Source organism: Mus caroli, chromosome 15 (genome assembly GCF_900094665.2).
Source record: "Mus caroli chromosome 15, CAROLI_EIJ_v1.1, whole genome shotgun sequence".
NCBI lineage: Eukaryota > Metazoa > Chordata > Mammalia > Rodentia > Muridae > Mus > Mus caroli.
In genome coordinates, this window is record NC_034584.1 from 58,015,642 (window position 1) to 58,039,927 (window position 24,286).

General features: G+C 46.2%; 1 protein-coding gene across 11 annotated transcripts in view; it reads right to left on the reverse strand.

Annotated features, from left to right (window-relative positions):
- Window positions 1-24,286, reverse strand: part of Asap1 (ArfGAP with SH3 domain, ankyrin repeat and PH domain 1) — a 289,301-nt gene that overhangs the window by 12,157 nt on the left and 252,858 nt on the right. For 7 of the 11 annotated variants that reach the window (XM_021182730.2, XM_029469558.1, XM_029469556.1 and 4 more), the window contains 7 exons: window positions 24,141-24,226; window positions 23,687-23,802; window positions 23,494-23,561; window positions 21,816-21,923; window positions 19,791-20,019; window positions 10,840-11,010; window positions 2,394-2,463 (listed from right to left, as the gene is read on the reverse strand). In XM_021182730.2, the coding sequence (XP_021038389.1) occupies window positions 2,394-2,463; window positions 10,840-11,010; window positions 19,791-20,019; window positions 21,816-21,923; window positions 23,494-23,561; window positions 23,687-23,802; window positions 24,141-24,226 (848 nt within the window). The remainder of the gene's footprint in view (window positions 1-2,393; window positions 2,464-10,839; window positions 11,011-19,790; window positions 20,020-21,815; window positions 21,924-23,493; window positions 23,562-23,686; window positions 23,803-24,140; window positions 24,227-24,286) is intronic. The other 4 variants (XM_029469564.1, XM_029469563.1, XM_029469561.1 and 1 more) reach the window with 1 other exon arrangement.

Below are 24,286 nucleotides of genomic sequence, written 5' to 3' on the forward strand. Positions count from 1 at the left end.
CACACACACACACACACACACACACACACACACACACACACACAGAGATTATGTACTTTCTATATGGTCTGGTCCAGATGGAGAAATACTTGGATACGTGAGCAACAGCCAACCAAGCCCCTCATCTCAAAGCTTTGTTGGGAAGTGATCATGTGTGAAAGCTCTGGGCACTCACTCTGCACACTGTGAGGCTTGACGTCCTACACAGAAGCCCTTCTTCTCACATCATTCCACAGGCAGCCCTCTTCACCCTCCCTTCCAGAGAACGGACTTTGATGGCTGTTCAGCTCTGCCCTGGAGTGGCTTCTCTTCGAAGGATATGCAAATAAGTAGGGGAAGTGACACCTAAGCCCCGGCTCCAAGGCTGCTTTATGTTGTTTGAATAATCAAATGTGACATCTGCTAGCTGGAAGCCACAACTTCCCCTTCACAAGAGGCTGAAATGCTCTTCAGGGGTCCCAAAGAACACCTTGCATTCAAGGAGCAAGAACAGCCAAGCCCCTGGCATGCACCTCTGAGAACCCCTTTTGGGCCTCAGGCCTCTTCCTCTGCCCCCTGGTGTTCCAAGAGCTGGTTGACCTTTCCTTTTTTCTACTGACCTAACCACTAAACAGAAGGAGTCAAAGAAAGAGGATGTGATAAAAGTTCCCCTTTCTGCCTGGCTCTGAGATTCCCTACCCTCTCCAGCTCTTGGGCAATACAACCTTCCGCTCTTGGGGGCAGGGAATAGCCAGCCATGTTCAGAGGAAGCTACCAGGACATGAGTAACAGTGAATAGGAGAGGGCCTGGTTTCCAATCTTGACTGTGTTTTCCTCATGCTTTGCCTTAGCATCCTCTTGGGGAGTCACAGCTGCCTGATCAGTCACCCTTGAACACAGGTAAGGCCAAAGCCTAGAGGATCAGAGATTCCTTTCAGGAAGCCCCTGTACCAGCACTGCACAGGGATGGCCTCATACCATCCGGAAAACACATATATTATGTTACAATTCATAACAGTAACAAAATTACAGTTATGAAGTAGCAATGGAACTAATTTGATGGATGGGGTCACCACAACATGAGGAGCTGTACGAAGGGTCGCAGCAATAGGAAGGCTGAGATGAGATCTGGTATTCTAGGGGACTCTGGGTGGGTGAGGGTGGGAATGGGTCTAGTTCATAGCAACTTGATCCTGTTTACAAACACTTTGTGAGCATGTTAAGTCACTCTACCCTCTCTGCAGATGACCTGCCCAACTGCAGCTACAGAAGGAAGAGTAAGAATGCACCCAGGCTGGAGGTGAGTGAAGGTATAGAGAGCCACTCTGACATGTGTTCGCTCATTTAAATGCTCTGAAGTAGAACTATGGTAATTTGGCTGATCTCACTGGCTTAGAGACTAAAAGAGAGAGTTCTAAAAGAAGTGCGGTCTTATTGGTTTTTTATTTACCCTTTGTTATGGACCCAAAGCCAGCCTTCTCCACCTGCGGCTGATTCTCTCTGGCTGGGTGTGGAGGTAGCTCTGCAACCTGACTGACGTTCTAGAGGAAAGAGAGGTGGAAAACCGAGTCCTCAGAAAGTTTCCAAAGGGCCTATGCTTCAGTGAATGGGGGGGTGGGGGTGGGAGAAGAAACACTACTTTTGGTTTAAAAACAAATAAACAAGCCCTTCTCTCCTTAAAACACACACACACACACACACACACACACACACACGCGCGCGCGCGAGGTCTCATTTTTATGTTAAAAAAAATCTTTAGACTTAAAGATTTGCTCAGTTAAAAGGTGAGAAATAGGCCAGGCATGGTGGTGCACATTTAATCTAAGCACTGGGAAGGCAGAGAGGTAGGTGGATCTCTGTGTGTTTGAGGTCAGCCTGGTATACATAGCAAGTTCTAGGACAGCCAGGGCTACACTGTAAGACCCCCCCTGCTTTTTTTTTTTCCTAAAGAAAAGAAAAGAGAAGAGTAAAGAAAAAACGAGCTGGTTATGCTGGCTTGTGCCTATAACCCTGTGTTTCTGAGAAGCGGGGGTGGAGGAGTACACAAGTCTAGGCCAACACAGGCTAGAGTGTGACACTGTGTCTCACAAAACAAAACAACAAGAGAAGACTCATTCTGACAGTGTCTAGATCATTCTATAACTGTGTGACCATCAGAGATTGGGTAACTCTTGGTGTTACTGCAGGGAGATAGCCAGCTGTGCATACAGGTCTGTTCCAGGCAAGGGTCCCCACTGGGGCTCAGCAGGGAGCTACCATGTAGACTGAGCAAGGATGCCCAATTTCCCTTCCTAACTGATGCTGCCAGGTGCTGCACTGAGTAGTGTTGGGAAGACTGGTAAAGGCCAAGTCTGTAAGTCTGCCCATAGCAACCATGAGCACAACAGGAGAGGAAGGCAGGGGTGGTGGCTCACCTTGCTTGCTGAGACAGCCCCTCAAACTTGTTTGCCGTCTTACTTGAAGATGATGGGCCCACATCATTACCTACAAGGAAAGTCAGAGGTATATCTTCAGTCATGGACATGAGAGACACTGGAAAACAAACTGGCCTCCTGAAGGTACCAGAAAGTATCACAAGACCTCTGTCAGAGCAGCATGTTCTTCCTGTGTTAAAACAAAAACCAAACAGTGTCTGGACTGACACTTCTACTGCTAGCTAAGGACGAGGGTGAGCAGGTTGCCCCTGGTAGGTTTCTAAGATCATAGGAACTTGCTGATGTCCAGTGGCTACTGATCTGGTCCTTGGTCTGGAAGGACAGATAAACATCAATTAAACATCAACTTCAAACTAGAACAGTGGTTCTTAACCTTCCTAATGCTGCGACCCTTTAACACAGTTTCTCATGCTGTGATGACTCCCGATCATAAAATTATTTCCACTGCTAATTTATAACTGTAATATTGTTACTGTTATGAATTATAGTGTCATCATTTTCTTGAGATAGAGGTTTACCAGAGGGGTAGAGATTCACAGGTTTAGAACTGCTGGTCTAGAGGCAGTTACCAGGCACAGATAACACACTCAACTCACAAGTGAGGCCCATGTATGTGTGGGTGGCTGACAGCAACACCATGGGGACTTGCGCAGTGGATATCCACTCAGTGTAAAAACTGTTTAGCACCAATGTGTTATGTGCAAGGCATGAATGCAGAGCAAGAACAGAAGCTAAGACTATGTGGCTGCTGCTGTCACAGTGCTTAGGATCTGGCATGGAGAATTTACATGAAGGAATGATTTAGTACTGTGGAATAAGAGAGAACTAGGCAGGGTGCTATGAAAATGAAGAAACAGTTATCAAAAAACCCAGCTGGTGAGCGAGGACATGGCGTGTGGAAGAGGAAGGAGAATTTCTACTGGGGCAGCATCCAAACTAGCAGAGCCCAAAAGAATAGATGTGTGCTTTGTGCAGGTGGGCAGAACTGGTTAGGACCTAAGTGGGACTGTCTGTGATCACTGTACAGCTGGAGAAGTACATGGCAGAGCCGGGCCTCAGAGTTCCTGTAGACATTAGGGGACAAGAAAGGGGACAAGAAAGCAATAATTATTTCCTGCTCCATGTCACAGCACAACATATATCATGTGTTCGCTTCTATCAGCTGCCATTCTGCACAGCATGAGAGACTGGCACTCCAGCCTTCTTTAAAGGAGAAGGTAATGAGAGACTTAGTTGATGAATCATTGGGGTTCTATAGCTATGGTGAGGCCAAGAATCCTGACCACTGCTGTGTGCTCTGCCCGGCCTCTCAGGATACCCTGAGAGCAGCACAGATGACATCACCTACGTTCATGGAGTAGTTATCACAAGCATGGTATTTGCCAAGTATCTGTAGGCAGTCATGCTCATGAGAAGTAGCATAACCATCTCTTCCAACCTACATATAGATGACAAAAGCAAAGGCCCAAGGGGAACCATCAGGGGAAGAGCCAGCAGGGATACACAGCCAGAGGCCCTCTCCAGAGTCTAAACTCTCAATACCTACTCTCCCCTCAGTCCAAACAAAACTACCCATCAGGAGAGACTAGTAGAGCTGCAAGCAGACCTCTTGGGCAGAATGCTCTGTAATGCCAGAACAATGAGACAGGAAGAGGCACCATCAGTTTGCAAACTGACTACTGGTTAGTGGTTATGGGATGCTCTTTAACCTTTGATGTATTTTCATAAGCACATGGCCTAATGCTGAGAGGCCTTTCCTGGCAATTCTCGAGAAACCTTCAAGGCAAGCATTTCCTCAGCACTGTGTTTCATGCTGAGCCCACAGTCCTGGATACCAGGCCTTTCCGTGAGCCACAACAATAGAATATTTGGGGAATAAGCTGTTGTTCCCACTAACTCCTTTTCTATGTGAAACCATTTCCAACAAATGACTATTTAACTCAATTATACAGAAGGGTATTTGTCAGTAGCAAGAGAGGGTCCCTGGCTCTACTGTGGTTATTCTCTGCTATTGCATAGATGAGCATCAGGGAAGGCTGGCAGTGCCCACACCTAAGGCCTGGATGTCAAGAATTCTCATTTAATGTCCCTCTTTGGCCACCTTCCCTCAACATTTGGTCAATTCTTGTATGTCTAAAGAATATCCGCCGGGCTGACTTCATTCCCTGCCTTCTTCTGGGAAGAAACAAAGGGGCAGATTTGTGAGCAGTACAAGTCCAGTTTTGAATTTTTGGTAGACTATTGATCTGGACTGAGCTTGGAGGATGTTGCTCTTTCTGCTGAAAGATGGAGCTCTCCTTACCCACACAATAGGAGTAACAGGTGTGCTCGCTGCAACAGAGAGCATCAGACGAAAGGCTATGGGCTGTGAGCAGAGCCCTGGTCTATAGGAGCACGATACAAAAGTAATGACTCTCCATATGCTTACAGTGAAACGTGACGGGAACTATGCTGACACAGTCAACGTGCCAGTACCCCAAGACGGTAACTCTTTCCGTGCCTTTGAAACCCTACCTCCCACTCAGGGCCTGGAAAAGAGTAATGATGGCTCCTGCTGCAGACAGAAAGGGCCAGCAGGCTTGCTGAGAGTGTGACTTCTCGGACCTGGATGGGAAGCCATCTGTAGTGGACAGCCATGAATCCTGTCATTCTCAGAGCCAGGCAAGGCTGGCTAGTGTAAGTTGAAGTGAGCTTTAGAAAGATCCTCAAAGAGGAGAAGGTGAAGAAGCAGAGAAGGCTCAGCCCTTTCCTCTCCCACTGTGCAGCTTGAACTTGCCGCTTGGCAAAGTCCTGGGTATGTCAGCCAGAGGCAGTAAGAAGGCTGTGCTCAACTGCTGGCCAGGCGACTGGAGAATCTGTAGCCAATTCTCTGCTTTACGAACCATTTAGCCTAGAAGCCACAAGCTGGAATTTTGAACTGGTCACAAGAGCACGTAGGCTGCAGGGATCTTTTGGAACAGTGAAGTAGGATGTGGGTCATAAATTCTGAAGTTATCAATTTGTGATCTTATGCAAATAACTTCTCTGTGCTTCATTTCCTTGCCAGTAAACTGGGGTGATGTCATTGTATTTATGGGATGACTAGGAACGCTCAGCACAAAAATGGCTAGAAAAATTATCTGCTTTATATTTAAAAAGATTTATAAGAGAGGAACAACTCAGAGTCTTAACCCCGCCCCCTTTTTTTTTAAGGCCTTTTGACCGTAGGACACAAGGCACATGGACTTTAGGTGTCAATGGTCAGAGGTGATTCCTGGAGGCAACTAACACAGGTTCTGTCCTGATTTCCATATCTTAGATGTATGTGTTAAGATACACGTAGGTTTGTTTTAAAGCAGGTAAGTTAAAAAGTTCAATGAAATGCAACTTCCAAGGTCATGGGCTCCCCACAGATCTTATACTTGACTTTGTTTTCCCATCTCAAGCCTGCCCGAGAAGGCTCTTGAGACAGATGGCTGAACTCACCACCAAGCAGGACTCCAGTCATGTGATGCACTGGCTATTCTGGGCACTGGGGACACTAGTTCTGGCAGGGAAAAAGCCTGGAAGGGTTCTCCTTGCTTGGACAAGGCTGGACACAGCAGAGAGTGCTGCTGCAGGCGACAAGGAGGCACAGCAGTGAGTGGGGCTGTGCAGGACAGTCCTTACCTCTGGCAAGGACAATGCCTTCACCAGGCCTCTGATTCTCAGGCAAAGAGACAACTGTGGTGAGGAGGGCCAGCCAGATACTCACTCTCCTGCCCTTTTCCAGCCATGCCATGCAACAGAAGGCAGCCTGTGGACCGGGTGAGGAGTGTAGGCTCTCAGCCACACTGGCTTCTCACATACCAACCATGAGAACCAGGACAACTTCTTAACCTTTAGACTAGACTCCTTAAAGCCCAGGAAACAGTGTGTTCTATCCCGGAGACTGTGGGCAAGAATCAGCTACACTGGTGAATGCAAAAGTCCTAAGTTGGATAGAGTGTCTACCAAGAAGGTAACGTGCTCTTCTGTGAAGCAGACGTGCTACAGGCTATACTCTTGATACTCTTTCTTGCAGGTGTGCCAATGGCTAGCTGGCTATGTGACTGGCTGCATTCTTTTTCTTTTGCTCCTTCCTGAGAGAGCCCCACAATCATATCTTTGGTACATCTTCAGCAACTCTGAGTAGAATCCATTCTACTCCATTCATCTTCCAACACCAAACTCATGCTCTGTCTCCTCCTTAAACTGCCTTATCCCTCCTCAAAGGCTACTGTGGAAATCTGGTCAGACTTACAAACTGCTCGGAACCCATCACAAATACCAGCAAAGGCAGGTCCTATCAGTCACAGCTATCTATGAATGAGTTAATGTCAAAGGTTCCGTTCGGGTCAGAGAACATGCTGGCAAAATACTCCGCAGTAAAAGCTTCAGAGTGTGACAGGCAGCTGGGTGTGGTGGCACATGTCTGTAACCCCAGCATTGGGAGGACGTGGCTGGAATTTTCCAGGTTCAGGCTAGCCTGTGTTACATAGTAAAACCCTATTCTGAAACAAGCAAACCCCATAAAGAATCAAACAGAGCCTAAGAACCCCTCTCCTGAAAACTGCAGCAGCAACAACAAAACCTAAACCAAATCAAAGAAAAGGGAAATGGCTGTCATACTACAGTCAAGTCACAGGCCTGGTAAGAGTGCTGGCGACATGGCTGCGTAGCATATTCTTCTGAGGAATAAAAGGAGCAAGGGCCAAGATGAAGAGGATTCAGACGTGGTGGGGTGAGATGAGGTGTTATGGAGAATGAACTTTGGATGGAATGGATGGGAATCTGAGTATTATAAAATGGCCACCTATGCCGGGCAGTGGTGGCACACGCCTTTAAGCCCAGCACTTGGGAGGCAGAGGCAGGTGGATTTCTGAGTTCGAGGCCAGCCTGGTCTACAGAGTGAGTTCCAGGCCAGCCAGGGTTACACAGAGAAACCCTGTCTCGAAAAACCAAAACCAAAACCAAAACCAAAACCAACCAACCAACCAACCAACAAAAGGCCACCTAAAGGTACCAAGTCCAGGCTGGAAAGGTATCTCAGCCTGTAAAGTGCCTGCCAGGCAAGAATAAAGATCTGAGTTTGATTCCTAAAACCCATAGTAAAACTGGGTGTGGTGGTGTACTAGGAATTACAGAGCTGGAGAGAGAAGAGGAGGGGAGGGAGATCATCCATCCATCCATCCATCCATCCATCCATCCATCCATCCATCCCGGGTGCTTGTTGGCCATCCAGTGTAGCCTACTTGGTAAGTGCCAGACTAGAGACATACATGCATGCATATCTGCACAGTTAAGAACCCTACCTAAGTCAAGGGACATCAGCAGTCACCAGAAACAAAGAGAGCTAAGGTAAGGAACAGATTATTACTCTCGCCTCCTAGGAGAAGACATGACTGCAGGATGCTAGACTTGCAGCATCTGGAACTGTGAGGATAAGCTTTGTTGTCTGAAGAGCCCGAGTTTGTGGCATGAATTATAGTAGCCAAAGACACACAAAACTCCATGACACACATAGGGAAGGGAGGGATTGGTCATCCACCAAACAGCAGGCTGAGAGTTAGAGTTACAAGCCGTAGGTAACACTTGCTGAGTGCTAAGTCCCCAGTCCTGTGCTGCTTGCCTTTTCTCACAGCACCATCCTAAGAATTCCATACATAAAACAGTAACAGTACTAGTCCTTAGTTTATTGTTAAGAGGAACCGAGGCATTGAACAATGAACAAACACTTGCTAAAAGCCACATGTGATGGCTCAAGACTGCAATTCCAGTACTCAGAAGGCTGAGATGGGATTGCTATGGGTTCAAGGTCAGCCTAAAGTATAGAGAATTACTTTGTTTCAAAAAAAACCAAACAAACCACGAAATAATCAAACAAACAAAACAACCCAAAACCCATGTGGAAAGTAGACACCACTACATTAGGAACTACAGAGAGATGACGCTCTGAGAGGGACAGGCAAGGAGGCAGGAGCATTGGGCAAACAGAGTGGGGTCTCTGAAACAAGTCCCAGCACAGGCCTTGAAGGATAGCTAAGCATCAATACAGCTGATTAGAGGAAAAGGCATGCTAGACCTTGTGAGAGCATGTCATGACTGAGGCCCACCGGAGAGGGGATAGAGGAAGGAGTGTGGACTGGGACCCTGCTGCACCTGGGAAGGCACACAAGTAAGAGATGGCTACTCAGAATGTCCTTAGCTATGTCTATCCCAGGGACCCCAACCCCAAGGGCTGAGGTGAGAAGGGAGAACTAGAGGAGAGCTAGGGAAACTGAGGCACCAGGGAGACGCTTTCCAGAGGCTGACCTCTGTATCTGGCTGCTGACTCAACAGTCTGAGCCCTGCCTTGGCCTCCAGCATCAACAGCAGACAGGGGACAGAGTCACACACCAAGCATCAGCAGAGTACACACGTCAGGAGCTGAGTGAATTCCCCCTGACAGTCACTAGTCCACCTGTGTACCTGCAGTGCGCCAGTGCGACTGGCTCCCATATGTGCACACCCACCAACCACAAACAAGCCTCGAGTCAGTACTCAAGCTGTCACTCAGCACAATCCTGCTATTTGGAGCAACACCACATTTGCTCAGGATAAACTTTGGTTTTTCTCATGTAGGGCTGGCTGAGGCCCCATCTGTGAAAGGTTCTCATGCTCCCAGCTTACTGGCAGGCAGTAACTTTTATAAGTGATAACAACTGAGTTTCTTTAGGAAGAGGCCTGGCCTCTACCACTATTAAAGATAAAATGGAAAGCCAGGTGTTAGATACCATTCGGGCCAGAAAATAGAGATCTGACATGTTGATTCCAGGGATGCCTCTGTTTCTAGGAGCGCACTGCTGAGCCGAAGCATGAGTGGCTACAATATAAATACGCATTTGTGAGCACACCTGTGCTGTGTACATGTATGTCCAGTGGCATTTGGGACAAAACTGTGGGACAGTCTTAGAATATATATTCTGGCTTTGACTCAAAACTTAAAAAAAAAAAAAAAAAAAAAAAAACTCAGATAGGCTTTGAGGAATCCTTTAAGACTATTAAGCTGAACTACCCATTACATGTTAAACCCAATTTTAAAAAAGGCAGGAAAAAAGTCACAGTGGAATCCACTGGTGGGGAAAGATGACTAGCATGCTCATTTGGCAGAGATCATGTGTGGGCCAGCACCTTGCTGGGCTACTGGATGATGGTGAGCCATATACCACTGCCAGGGCAGTCGGCAAGACACAAAGTGTGGGCTTCCATGGTTGTTGTTGCTGTTAGCACTGTTTTGTTGTTTTTTGGTAGACAAGATAAGTGCCGCAGCCAGGGTTGATCTGTTGATTCAACTAACGGACTCTGGGTAAGGCTACTCATTCTCGAGAGATTTCTGAATATCCAGTTTGGGCCAGGCAGGATTCCGTCCAGGCGAGAACATAGCAGCCAAGGATGCTTCTTCTCATGGTTCTCTCATCCTAGCGGGGTAGCAAAGAACTTAACTCTCATAGTGTTGTGGGAGACAACAGAGAAGAGCCAGGGAGGCACACAAGTGAGCCTGGCCTTGCAAGGACAGGATAGAATGCCAGGGAGCGGGAGTGCCTTGGACGATGCATGGGAGGCTTGGAGGTGAAGGGCGGGGCCACTCCTGCTTTGGTATAAAGAGCCTGCACTGATCTGAACCTCAGCAGGAAGCCACTAAAGGGGTGAGGAAGAATGTCTAGGGTTTCTGTTTTAGGAGGAGACTGTTCTGGCTGTCATGAAGGAGTGGACTGTTTTCTTTTTCTTCTCTTCTTTTTCTGGTACTGGGACTGAACCCAGGGGGACTTGTGCACGTTAGATAAGCACGCTAGGTAGCACGGAAACCCATCCCTATGCTTAGCCCATTATTTTGCTTTGCTGAGTTCCGTGAGAATTGTAATTCCAAACTAAAACAGTTGCCACTCTCAGCTGAGATTTAGGGCATGCTGCTCAGGTCCTATTTTACAGTTTACCCTCCATATCTGTGGATAAAAAATATTTGGGAAAATATATGTACCAAACATGGACACATTTAAAAAAAAAACCCATCCTATTTACACTGCATTAGATATGCTGTCTAGAGAGAATTTAATAGTATTTGTGCTCAGGTTACTCAAATGCCTGGGGATGGGGGCCCCTGCAGCTTTTGGTGTCTTGTGTGTGTGGGGTGTTCTACGATCAGCTCCCTGATGATATTAGAGAGCACTTTATTTACTCCTATGGTTCTGAGTGGCCCCAGATACTTTTCAATCTGTTTCCTGGCCTTAGAAGGCAGGTACAATCATATTAATATATGTTTCAGTCCACAGCCAGTGTGTGTGCAGTTTGGATGGTTTTCCTAACGTGCAAACTGTCCAGTGCCCAGTGGAGTCCCCCCAACTATCGGGCTCTGGACAGCTTTGACCCTGACTTTGGGAAAACTTACCCCAAGGAATTGCGCCTTTGTTTGGGGGCCCGTGAGGTAGTGGGCTGGGAGGGTCAGACAGGGTTCTCTTGTGTCCTGGTGGTGGGGGAGGAGGCCTCTTCTTGGATAGGGTGGAGCTGCCACTAGAGGTCTGGGTGCCTAGAGGGAGTGTTGAAGGTGGGCCAGTTGGACCTAGAAAGGAAATTGAACGGGGGGCAGGAGGGTTAATCCCAGTCTCACAGACACACAACAGCCAGTATGTAATTACTCATCAAAATGTGCTATAACATGGAAGTCCACCAGCCCACCAACTCACAAACAGATTTCAAAACTGTTTGTTGGAGGAAGGCTCAGCCCTGATGGGGACATCTGTATCATACCCTGTCCTCCCAAGGCTCAGCCATCACTGTGGGAGAGGGGGCGGAATAAGTGTAAGAGCCAGAGGCAATGAATGAGCACAAGGAAACTGCTTTCTGGACACAGCAGGGAGGTTGCACAATTGAGGTAGCACTCCTAAGACCTGCGCCAGCTCCAGCCAGATAAGATCACAGCGTGAAGAGGAGCTAAAGAGCTGTGGGCAGTTGATAGCTGCTGGGACTGAGAGTCACTTTTCTTTAATGATGTGTTCTCTGGTGGATTGTGATCACCATCTAGTGGAGGCCACACATCCAAGAATAAATGTATAAACTATACTTGCTGGGGAAGGGAGGGAGGGGAGAAAGGACACAAAGTGGACCGGTTATGGAAGAGTAGATGGATCCGGGAGAGAGAAAGAAGAGAGAGAAAGAAGAGAGAGAAAGAAGTATGATTAAAATACATTGTATGAAGTTCTCAGGGAACTAGAAATGAGAAAGAACACAGTAAGAATTCAAGTGATAAGTAGATGGGGGGGGGGGAGGACTTAGTTAAAAATTACAACACAGGAAAAAAAAAAAGAGTATTTTAAAGGAGCAAACGACCAGTCAAGCCAGGCATGGTGGAATAAGTCTGAAATCCCAACCTCTTAGGAGGCCAAGGCAGGGAATCATGGACATCAAGAATTGCATGGTCAGTCAGAAATGTGATGAACGCTCATTTAAGAACCAAGGCAGAGAGAAAACAGTCGTAACATACACAGAAAGCCCAGGGATCTAGTCCTTCCCTCAGATGCAGTGGTATAAAGAAAGCACACACATTTTCAATCAGTAACTCAATGGAAGTAACTGGATCTACTTAGGATGAAGGCATAATGCACTGCCACCAAGTTCAAGAGGGGCACAGCGGGGTGCTGTGAGCTCGGCAGTCAGTGGCCCACAGTTAAAGTATTTATATAGCAGAGTTTTTGAATTCTACTACAGCTTTTCTTTTAGTCAGAAAACAAGCTTTCCTCAAAAAACAAAACCAACCAAACAAAAACCCCAACCAGCCAATCATTTTGGTAAGGATCTAAGATGACTTAGAACAACAACTCCGAAACCTCCTTTTGTTCTAATTCCGAATTGTTCTGGAAATCCCAAACCATCTGTTATACTTGAGTCTGAACTCCAGCTAACGGAGCTGGTTTTGAATCAGTTATAGCCGCACCATATACATTCTTGACGTGAGGGCGCATGTAAGACATTACGCTGGGCAACTGGATGGGTATTTCTCTAGAGAAGACTCTCATGGGCCTGCTTTAACCATGTCCATGAACAAATGCTTCTATACACATGTAGGAAGAAAAAAAAAAAAAAAGGAAAGTGATAGAAACAAGGGAGGGGGGAAGCTAGGAACACTGCCATATGCAACGTTTAACTCAGACAGGAGATACTTAGTGATCTAGAAAAGTTCCAAATGAGCTTTTTATACTCTGTGTTAAAAGAAAATCATAATTACTGATGGTGTTCTTCCTGGGTAAACTTAAAAGATAGTTTTAATTATTAATTAGTGGTTAGTACTAACAAGGATTCAGTCATTAATTCTCAGAGGTAGCCTGACAGGGCAGTGGACAATGATCATCTAAATAAGGTAGACATGTACATTAAGAGAATGACCACAGTTATAGACTTGATTCTGTTTCACTGACGTGACACAGGACAGAAGCTTTATGGTTCCTGTAAAGCAATACCTAGTCACACCATTAGTTACTAATGTCTTGGATATAATAAGGAGGTTGTACTACAGCCTTACACATGCACGGAGCTTTGCACTCTTCAAATGGGTTTGAATAGGTTATTCCTTTTAACTTTCAGTACTATCCTGTGAGATATGGGCTTAGTATGGTCCTATCATATATCCAGGAAAGGAGCTTGGCATGACAGACCCCATAGAGTAGGAAACACGGATCTGGGACAAAGCAGGTTTAGAAACAGCAGACACTTGCCCCAGCAGTCAGTGCTGCTGGCTTCTGAGATGCAGGGCAGCATATTCGGCCTTTGGGCCCCGGGGAAAACAACCAGGTTCAGTAGGAGGAAGTGGAAAGAGGAAATGCAGAATAGGTAAGTAACAGACAATAGTGAGTTTCTCTTGTAATTTCATCTCTATCACCATCTAGGGATTCTCTGGTGAAGTGCATCTTATAAAAGGTCACGTAGGGAGGCTCCAAATACTGAAGTAAAATGCTAACAGAGGTATGTGTGACTCCAGGGATGATCTCCTGCAAGGTTAACCTAGTCTCTACCAACCAAGCTGAATCCAGATCCAAGAGTTTGGAAAATTGGTCAGACATGGCAAGAAGCTGAGTTCAGAGAACCGTGAGCTGACTCAAGCCCAAACGCTCAGGCCTGACAACAGCTTGTTCTTCCTGACTCCCACATGCACAGTGGGGATCTCTCTTCACTTCCTGCCTACTTTAAAAACTATTTTTATTCAGTTTTGAGGATTTCAATACTTTTTTTTTCTGCCCTCACTTGTTAGGAGGATTCATATGTAACTTTATCCAGAATCTTTCTTTAATGCATCTCTCTTCCCTGGGTGCCTGCTGTTAATGTCTAAGACTTCAGCAAGGTTGCCAGGGACGAGGATACCCCGTTTTGTACTATAGTGACTGTTCTTCTTCCTGTTCCGTCTGCTTGTTTTCACAGGGGAGATGGTATTGCTTTTCTATGTCCCAGTGCTGGACCTGGTGGGGTTTCAGTAAAGGTGAAAACCCAGGTCTTCTACCTGAGACCAAATAAAAAGTACAACTTTCAAAGTTCGCAGAAAATGGCTTAAAAACTGTCTTGACAGTAACGTGCCTTACAGAAGACTTAATGACTAAAGTTATACCTGAGTAACTCTACCAGTATACAGAAAATTCTATCACTTACTAATGGTTTTCCCTTTATTTTTTTTATTTTTTATTTTTCTTTTATTTTTCAAGATAGGGTTTCTCTGTGTAGCCCTGGCTGTCCTGGAACTCACTTTGTAGACCAGGCTGGCCTCGAACTCAGAAATCCACCTGCCTCTGCCTCCCGAGTGCTGGGATTAAAGGCGTGCGCCACCACACCTGGCTCCCTTTATGTTTTTAATTAACAATGTCATATATGTTCATTGAGCACACAATGCTATTTTGAAACACATACAGGTTATGGAATGATTCAATGAGTCAATTAACATTTTTCACCTAATGTATTATTGTGGTAAGAACACTCAAAATCTATTGTCCTAGCAATTTTCAAGACTACAATCCATTATTATTTGCTATAATAACATGTCCTACAACGTATCTTAAATTTATGTGGCTGTTTTTATGTAGCCGGTCCCATGGTTTTTTATAGTATGCTAATCACCTTAGCAAGCAGTAGTTAAAGCCAGGTGCTGTATAAGGAAGGAAGGAGTGCCAGGGTGACATGTTTTTCTGTTTGTTGATTTCTATGCAGAGAGTAGCCTTAGATGTTCATTTGTCCCTCAGTCCCTTTCTGATACTGATAAAAGTAGTGGACTCAAAGGAGTTAGGGTTGGTTATGTAACAATTCCATAAGCACACACTTTGACCTCTCCCCATGCAGGAGAAATCAGGATTACCTCTGCTTCTTTTTTCATACCCTAGAGGCCAGGTGACTTGACCACACAGCCTGTGTTAGTGACCCTTGTTGAAGATAAAGCTCTTGGTCAGCCCACGGGGCTTCAGGAAATGTGTTTAAAAAGGAATTTGGTACATCACAGCTTCCATTCTGAATGCCTATTTTAACTGTAAGGTCACTGAGTTGTAAAGATCTTGCATCTGGTTAGTTTTGGTGTGTGGTGTTTTTTTTAATTTGCAAGTTGTTTTTTTTTTAAATAATGAAGTTTTAACAATTATTAAAATAACAAAATGTATGGTGGGAAACTGGAAAAGGGCCACAACAACAACAACAACAACAAAAGCAAAGCTAAATATAAACATAAATCTAATGCGATGATTTAAAGGCAAAGCGTGTGAGTTGTTACACCAAGCCACTCAAAGGGTTATCCCAGGAGATACGCGCCCCAGGGAGCGGTAGTCACTTCCCAGGCTTGTAGCACTCAGCCAGTGATGGCAAGCCACGGCAGGAAGCTGAGGAGGTCTCCCCATCCCCACTTGTCTCTTAGACTTCAGGCCTCTCAGAGAAGGAGATGCTTTGTATAAAGTGCTTCCACAGCTGTACTGGGTAGAACTGCTATAAGCATTTCTACAGAGCTCTCCGGAAAGTGAACCGCCACTTCCCTAGGACACGTGGTCTGGTTCCATGTGTGCCCACTCCCTCCTTTTGCTGTGCATCGTTTGAGACATGATTTCACTTATTCTTTCTGTTGCTTCTACACTTAATAATATGACAGATGAACCCCATCTTGCACTGTGCTGAGACAACAGGACTATACCTCCTGTCCTGGAGAAGTTTTCAGTAGGGCAGGAGGAAATAGAAACCTGGCTTTCAAAGCAGCAAACTTAGCTCTCCTCCTGCATTGCCCCCTACTGACCTGATGGTGCAGTTTCTTCTTGCTTTCTTACTTTGCAGAAGGCCTTCTTCACTCTCCCCTACATCCCTGCTCCTGAAATAGTTGTTGAATGAGCGCACTCGGTGGAGCTGCGCGGTCTTATCTGCTTGTCATTTCACTGTGCAGGCTCAAAGCAGTGACTCAGCAAGGCAAACACCAAATCCTTACTTCCGGTAACTCTGCAGGATTGGCCCTCATGGAGTAGGAATCCCGGGGTCTAGACTGAGGCTGGAGTCTGTATGAGGTAGGAGGTCTCCATCATAGCATGTACCCATGAGATGCAAGGGTTAGTATTCACATGCTATTCAGACCAGTAATATTTCTGGATTCTAGCACACTAGTTGTTCCTGCTTCTAAAAGCTTAAAAACTTAGTTATTCAAACCAAGTTCTGCTCCTTGAGATCAGACTTATTCTTTACAAAGTTTCTTTCAGTTAAGAAGCAGGCAGGCATCAGGTCTCGATATGGTACATGCTAATCCAGCCAGTGAGCAACTTCACTCTGGTCCATAGTTCCCTGAAGACGCCTTAAAAGAGGCAGTGGCAGAGAGGTACCGAAGCCAGGCAGAGAGAACCAACCCCAATGGATCACATGGTGCCAAGTGCTATGTCCAGTGTCTCCTACAGTCCTCAATCTTGTGAGAAGTAATGGCTCGATGGTGGGTATACATTTTTGCCATTGACACGCAAAAAGCATGAAGATGAATAATGGCAGACAGCCATGACTCTAAACTTTAATATTATTGTAAACCAGCTAAGTTAGTCAACCAAGCAAGCAAACATTATGTACTTGCAAGTACCTGTTCTGTGAGATGAGCTGTGCAGCTATTGGTTTCCCATGATCCCCCACTCCAGAAGTAGCTGCAGCCACAGCCCAGCAGACCTAACAGGAGGATCTCTCTATACACTGTCTCAATGTGTTCTCCATTAGGCAGGTAAGAGAAAGATAGACGATCTCACTCAACAAGGAAAGAAGACTTGAGGTGACTTGCCATAGCCTGAAGCTACAGCTCTCCTGCTACAGCACCATGTGATCTGTAGGAAATTCCTTAACTTTACTAGGGCACAGTTTCTTTGCCTGTATAATGGGATACAGTCCTTCAGACTCCTCTTAGCTTTAAAGAAACCAAAGTTCTATGATAGCATTCAAATGCAAAGATTAAAAACCAGTAAAAACCTTAGGGTCCTGTTTAAATTGTATTAGGTAGGGGCTGCTGATTATGAGGAAGATCGACACACTTAGCTTTGTACCTTCAGGGATTCTCTCTGGACTCCTTTCTGCAGAGTCAGGCATCTGACTGCCTGAGCTGGAAGGATGGTGAATGTGGGCCTCAGATGCTGGCTGATGGGACTTTAGATCAAACTTCCCTGAATTCTGATGAGGTCCCTGGAGGGTTCTGGAAATCCTCTGAGCTTGCCTCAGAGGAGGTTTTTTTCTCTCTTGCTGCCTTTTGCACTCCCCTTATTTGTGCGGGACTTTGTCAGAGGTGTCTGTTCTGTCCCAGTAAGTCATGATCCTGAGCTTCCTAAATTTGTATCTTTGAGTGTAGCTTGTGCTATAAGCAAGGACCAGGGCCTTCCTTGTTGTGGAGAGAAACTAATGACAATCCAAAGGATGACTGATTCCAGACAGCTTTGTTCCAAGTAGATAGTTATTCCAGTTAGCAGGATAGATTGAAAAAAAAAATACAGGGACCACAAAACACAATGCCCTCTGCACAGGGAGCTAGCTGACTGTTTAACAGTGTCCTCTAAGAATCATTGCAAGTTTCTCCCACGTAAGAGCAAGTGAGCCCTGCTGGTTAAGGACAGCTATGGTTCGTGCCTGGCAGCTGTCAGATAGGCAGCTGTCTATCTGTGTCAGCAGCAGACAGTCCAATGCTCGGAACCTGATGTCCCACGATAGGCTGCCAGGGGGAACTTAGTCAGGAGAGCAAGTTCTATTTTCAAGCATGGGCTTGACCTGTAAAAGGAAGGGTAGGTGGTCTATCCTTAGTTAGCCACGGTTGCTATGGCCAAACCTCTAAGCCCATTTCAGCAGCTGAATCGATGAATAAATGTAGCCTTTGTTTTCTGGGTGTTCAGTAAGGAGCTAGCTAGAATTTATTCAACGCAGGCGAGTGATGCCTGGCACTAAGCCAGATTGTGCACTCGATGGTTTTTTTTTACGTCCCTGTGAGATAAAATTACACAGGGAGGCTACAAGGGGGGGGGTGGTTGGGTGTGTTAGTTCTTGGCTTCTGCTGTCAGCGAAGGCTCTCTGAACAGGTGCTGGCTCTGCCTGTCAAGACAGGTCACCACATAACCAGGGCACAGAAAATCAATCCTTCAGATGCATTTATCAGGTCTGGAGGCTCCTTTCTGTCCTCTTGTCAGAAGCAAGACTTGCTGGGGAACATGGTTTTGCACAGGGCTCACACAGTATAGATTTGTAAGCTTGTTACATTAATGGTCTGTCTTTAAAAGTGTGCTCTAGTAGACTGTGCAGAATGATAAGAAACACTTGGCTTATATCCACCGCCATAAGCGTTTGTCTTTGATGAGAACTGCTCACGCTAAAGCTTTATTGTAATGTTCCCTATTATTTTATGATCTACAAGGTCATTTGGGGTCTCTCTAAGAACACAGCTCCCATTTATAACACGATTTCAATGGAGAATAAGCTGTGAAAAAACCAGTTTTGAATAAAGCTCACATTTGCCAGAAAACAGCACCAGTGTGATTCAAATAGGCCAGTCGTTGTGTACCAAGGGCACTGCCAACCTGTGCTGAGCGGGGCTGAGCGCACTGGGAGAATCCCACATTTGGATTCTCTGGCAGCTACAGTGCTTAGCACCTCTCAGCTATAGCCCTAGAATTTCTGTGCCTTAACTTGACCCTCTACACCGACCTCCAGAGCTGGACACACTCTGGAGAGAGAACAAAGGGCTAGTGTTTGTGGTAATGGGTGGGGAACCATCTCCACTGGCCTAATGTTGGGCTGGTGAAGGCATCTGACAATATAGGGAGTAACAGTGGCCTAGGCCATCCTCACATCATCTGAGAGTCCGGGACTGTGGGTTTTGTTCATACAGCATCTGGGTTAGGACCCCAGGTAGATGAGAACCTGCATTACCTACCTCATTTGGAGGCGTTAGGATGGGAGAAGTGTGGTGTGTAATCTCTCGTGAGGCAAGTGCTTTACAAATATTATCAACTACTATGGCATCCCCATCCTTCTCCGGAGTCAGGGACTCATGAAATGTAGGTTGTCCTCAAACTTGCTATAATGATAACGAACTTCTGATCATTTCATTGTTTCCTGTACCAGCCAATTAAGTAGGGCTATTGAAACCATGGAGGTTGCTGAAGGAGTGCTATTGCTTCTTTACTTAATCAGGAACAATTCATATGGGTAGGAATCCTACAAGAAGAGCGAGGCTCCCACGTGACAGAGGGACTGCAGAGGAGGCTAATAGCAGGCAGGCAGCTTATTTCAGACTTTAGAGAGGGAAGTCATCGATGAAAGGAATAAAAGGAAAGGGAAGTGAATATCAAATCATTAAAAGAGTGTAAGTAATTAGACTAAAAAGCACGGCGTTTGAGTTATATGGAAGGATAGTGATTGTGTAATTGTGACGTGCAATTTCACACAGTGCTGGGGATCAAACCCAGGGCTTCATGTGTAAGGACAAGCTTTCTACTAACGCCTACCTCTTTAGTCCAGACAGTCACATATTTAACACAGAGGCATCTCAGTACAGAGAAAAGTAGGCTTTCAGAGAACCAAGAGCTACAGACAGTACAGGTGCTAACACCACATGGCTCTCAGACTGAGTCTCAACTACAAAGTCACTTTACTGTTTCAGTCTTGTTTTTTTTCAGGAGGATGGGCATAAAAAGCCATGTAACTCACTGGAGGTTAATGCAAGGTAACACACCTACAATACCCAAGATACTACCTTTTGCACTCTCGTGCCTGGGGAATGACAAAGTCCCACTTTTGAGCTGCCCCTGATAGTATGTTTCATATCCTGCCACTTAACTGGCAGACTAGCAACCAGGAGGTCAAATCCATAAGCACTCCTCAAGCTCGTACCTTTCCCGGCGTTCCTAGGTGGCAAAGGGGGAGCCTCACTGGTGGGTGATGTGGGCAAATCTGTGCTCGTAGAGGTGAAGATCTGGTTGGTGAAGGCTCCGTAGGAGAGCCGCTGCTTGTCCCGTGGAGTGCTGAACCCTGGCAGTGCCAGCTTGTCCTGTGGCGAGATGCTGGATGAGTGGCAGAAGCTCTGTGGTCTGGGCGAGCGTTCCTTTTTGATCGGGCTTGGCTGGTACAGGAAACAACAGATGAGATGAGACTCAAGGGCTGCCCTTGAGGTGTCCAGAAGACCCCTGCAGACTGGGCTCAGGAGGTCATCTGGTTCCTATGGCTCTCGGTGTGGTATGTGGGTGGCCATCAACACAGCTTCACAGCAGTGACAGTGAAGGAAGACTTTACACTTCCTACATCTTCATCAATAAGTCCCACCAATGCTCCATAGTTAGGGATCAGTAGGACATTCAAAAGTGACAGGTAAAGCCACAGTTACAATTAGTCTTTATTCAACAAACAACTCCCTGCAAAAGACCTGTCAGCCTTATTTGAACAGCATCCCCGTTAACCTATGATTTGTTACATGAAGTCCTTTTCTCTGTACAAACCTTTCACCTTCACCCTTCTTCCACACCTGGTTTAGAGGTGCTACCCACATGCTAAAGGCTTGGAGCTTTAAATCCCACCCACATTCTTGGGCTGCAAACCATTGCCAATTGCCCAGATGGTATTTTATACACTGTGGTGGCTTGAGCACCATCCAACTCTACCTGTGGTCGTTACACATCACCTGCATCCCATGTGTTGCATGGAAGCCTCAGATGGACCCTGTAACTTAGTCCTAGCAAGGTGCTCACTGCTCTCACTGCAGCAGAATGGCCCAGATTCTTCTCTTCCCCTCATCTCAATGTATACACTACAGGAAGGGTTGGTAGGAAACTCAGTCCTGCTAATAAATGTTTGCTGGCCTCTGACTGCTTGGGTAAAGATAAAGGTTGAACCTGAAAAACTACTCACAGCTCTGCAGGGTACCTCTTCCCCTCCCCAGGAAGATGCTTCCCACTCACAGCATGAGTGGTTCTATTCCTCTTTTCTTTTCTCTGGCCAGTACCCAGCTATTCTCAGAAATCTATCTCTGTGGCTGCTTACTTGATGAGACTGCCAGGGCTTACCAAGGCTGAGGCACTAGGTGTCTGGACTTCTCTGATTTTCACTAGACAGTCACATTACCATTTGAGTTAGCATTTCTCTCCTCTTGAAATGGAGAGTGACATTAGGACCTTTGTCTGAGTATTCCTTATAATCCTGCCTGGCATACGTCTGATGATAAATATGGCTGAACTTTCAAAGGTAGATAAATACCACCTACAAGAGTCACCAAGACCTGGGCCTAATCCTAGAGATAGTCGTCTATCAGCTAGAAGGCTTCAGAAAAGATGCCAAGTCCTCTTGTGCGTAAGTTTTCTCTGGGTACAATCATCACATCCCTGTGAGTTTCTAGAGAGACAGTCTGAGATGATGGAAAAATATTTATCTCAACTTAGACCACGTGTAAATCCCTCAAAAGTGACAATCATGGGTACTTATATGTAGTGTTTTACATGTTTAATTCTACAAGGCGACTAGGCTGTGGGCTGCAGGCAATCATCAGTGTAGATACAGTTTTACAACGGAATCACTGGCATCTGAGCTGCTCTCCAAAATGTCCGTGGGCCTCATCCTGTCAGCTGAAGACCTTAAGAAAAATTGACCAGGACTTTGGCTTTCAGACCCTCTTCACCCTCATCTCTGAGCTATCACTGGCTGCTGGAACTTGTAGCTTGTCAGCTGGCCAGCTCCACAACTGCATAGGCCACTTCCTTCAAATGACCGTCTCTTTCCAGATCTTTCCCACAGGTTCTATTGTCCAGCTATTACATGGTGCCCAACAGAGACCAAATTGCTTCCGCAGGTCAGAAGGCCCAGACCAATGCACCTCACAGAAGGTGGGAGGTGGCCTAGGCGCTCTGGAGCACTCACCCAGGCACTCACCTTGTCATCCAGATCATCATCACTCTCATCCATCTCGTCCTGTCGAAGATTCCACTCATACTCTACATGGACATGAGGGTTGAACTTTCCAGATTTAGCCTGGGAAAGCTGTAAGGAACAGCAAGGGCACACCACTTAATGGAAATGCTCAAATATCCACCACTCTACATGCACCAAGCAAGACCCCACCCCTCAGCCCTAAAGGACACGGCCCAGTGGGCTCAGTTCTGAGTAGACAAGCTGGGTGGCCGCATGACACGCCCAGGGCACTGTAGGCAGAGACAGTGGTCTCAGAGGACTCCAAGATACAAAATACAGGTGCTGGAGAGATGGTTCTTGTTGCAGATGATCTGGGTTTGGGCCTCAGAACCCACATGGTGACTCACATGGTAACTGGTTCCAGGGGATCTAATGTTCTCTTCTGGTCTCTATAGGCCCCAGGCACACAAGTGGTATATATACATGCATGTAAGTAAAATACTCATATACATAAAAGAAAATTAAATAAATCTTAAGGGATAACAAGAATACATAATACAGCCAGTGATCGTGGTGCAGGTCCTGGCGCTAGGGAAGATTAGAGTTTGAGTCCTCCCCGCAACCCCCACCTGCCAGCCCCTCCCCACAAGAACTCAGCAAGAAACAAATATAAATATCAAAGCAACAAAAATTACAAAAAGTACAACTTCCAGGTCTGGAGAAACTCAAACTCAGTGGAGTGTCCTTTCTTTCTCTAGCCTCGCTTCCCAGGCCTGTGCCTCTGAAATGCAGAGATATTTCCTTACTGCAATGCCTCCTCCATGGAGCCTGGGCTTGTTTGAAGCTTGTGATCCTCCTGCCTAAGCCTCCTAAGGACTCAGGTTACAGGCATGTCCCACTATCCCCAGTCCATTAAGTGAAAACTTAATCCTCATCGAGAGGTCTTAAAAGGGTGGAAACTCAGTAACGGTACTGAGATCAGGGCCTTTGGGAGGTGATGAGGATTAGATAGGGTTTTCAGGAAGGAGACATAATGGCTGAACATTGGTGGCTTTAGATGAGGGACCACTGAGCAGGAAACATAGGTACTCTCCTGTCTCTCATAGTGGGATTAACTGGGAGAAGAAAAAGGCCATCGAGGATGCAGCCCCTTTACCCTGAACCGCAAGTCAACATACATCTGTTTTCTTTACAACTCGCTCTCAGTCTGTTTATTACATGCTGTCCGCAACAGAGGGCAGACACCAGGCACTGTGGTTAAGAGAATCCCGCTCACGTGAAGGTCCAGCAGGAGATTAGGGAAGAACTAGTAGGGAGAGAAAGGTGAGTGTGCAGAGGAGGGAGGCAGAAGGGAGGGTGCTTAGCTTGCAGAAAACCACTACATTCTTCCCAGCTCTTGAACTGACTGCCTAAGGAATCCTATCCTCTCCCCTTAGCTGCAAAGCAGCCTGGTGTCCTGGCAAACACGCAGCATGATCCTAATCCTCACTCCTACAGAGGCGTGGGTCTCCAGTGTGACAAGTGCACTCAGAAGGCAAAGCCATGACCTCAGCACTCTTTCAAATGCACTTTAGCACTTATCTGTATTTCTTTAGCTACTTAGAAACAAAATGCTTCATCCTTCCCCAATTCCATCCTCTCAGAAGAACACTTCATGGCCGCTGATGTCTGACACACCTCTGATCCTAGTTTTGCTTACCAGATCTTCACACTGGGTAGCTTTGAGTCTCTTTGCTATATCCAAGGCAGTTTCTCCATTCTGGTTAACTGAAACAGTAGAATAAATGCAAATAATTATCTAGGATACTATTTTAAGAGGCGAGGCACAGTGACTAAGTTGAATGTGTGTGTAGTCTCCGCCCTCTGGGATGTCTGAGAGTAGCCACACTTACCGATGTCCACGGTGGGCTTGCTCCTAAGCAGCAGCTTCAGACACTCCGGCTTGCCGTACATGCTGCAATAGTGCAGAACTGTATTCCCCACAGACGTTTGCTTATCCAGGTTCCCACTGAAAGATTGCAGCATTATTAGAAAGACTGTGTGACCACAGGTCCTCTCTCATCTATGAGGTATATGCCTTAAGAAGTTCTTCAGATGCTTAAACGCACAGTTTCTACGCTCTGTGTTTTCTATGCTTTTTTTCCGTCACCTAGCAGATCATACACATACCTATGGGCACACTATAAAGCCGGCAGAGATAAAGGGATGCAACTGAGCAGTCACAGCCAATAAAAGTCTTTTAACCAGCTAACCACAGAGCACAGAGTTTGGGAATAGGTCTTACACAGTTCTGGTTTGTGCTGTAAACTATACTCAGTTCATTCAGATGAAAAACAAAAGCCATACCAGTTTTGTACAAGGAAATCAACCAGATGGAGAGATGTCTGGTCTGCGGTCCTGACGGCAAGATGAAGGGCTGTCTCCCCGAGCTCCTGAGGAGGGAGGGAGGATATGAACTCTGTGATCATGCCTCTAACAGCTTCACTGCCAAG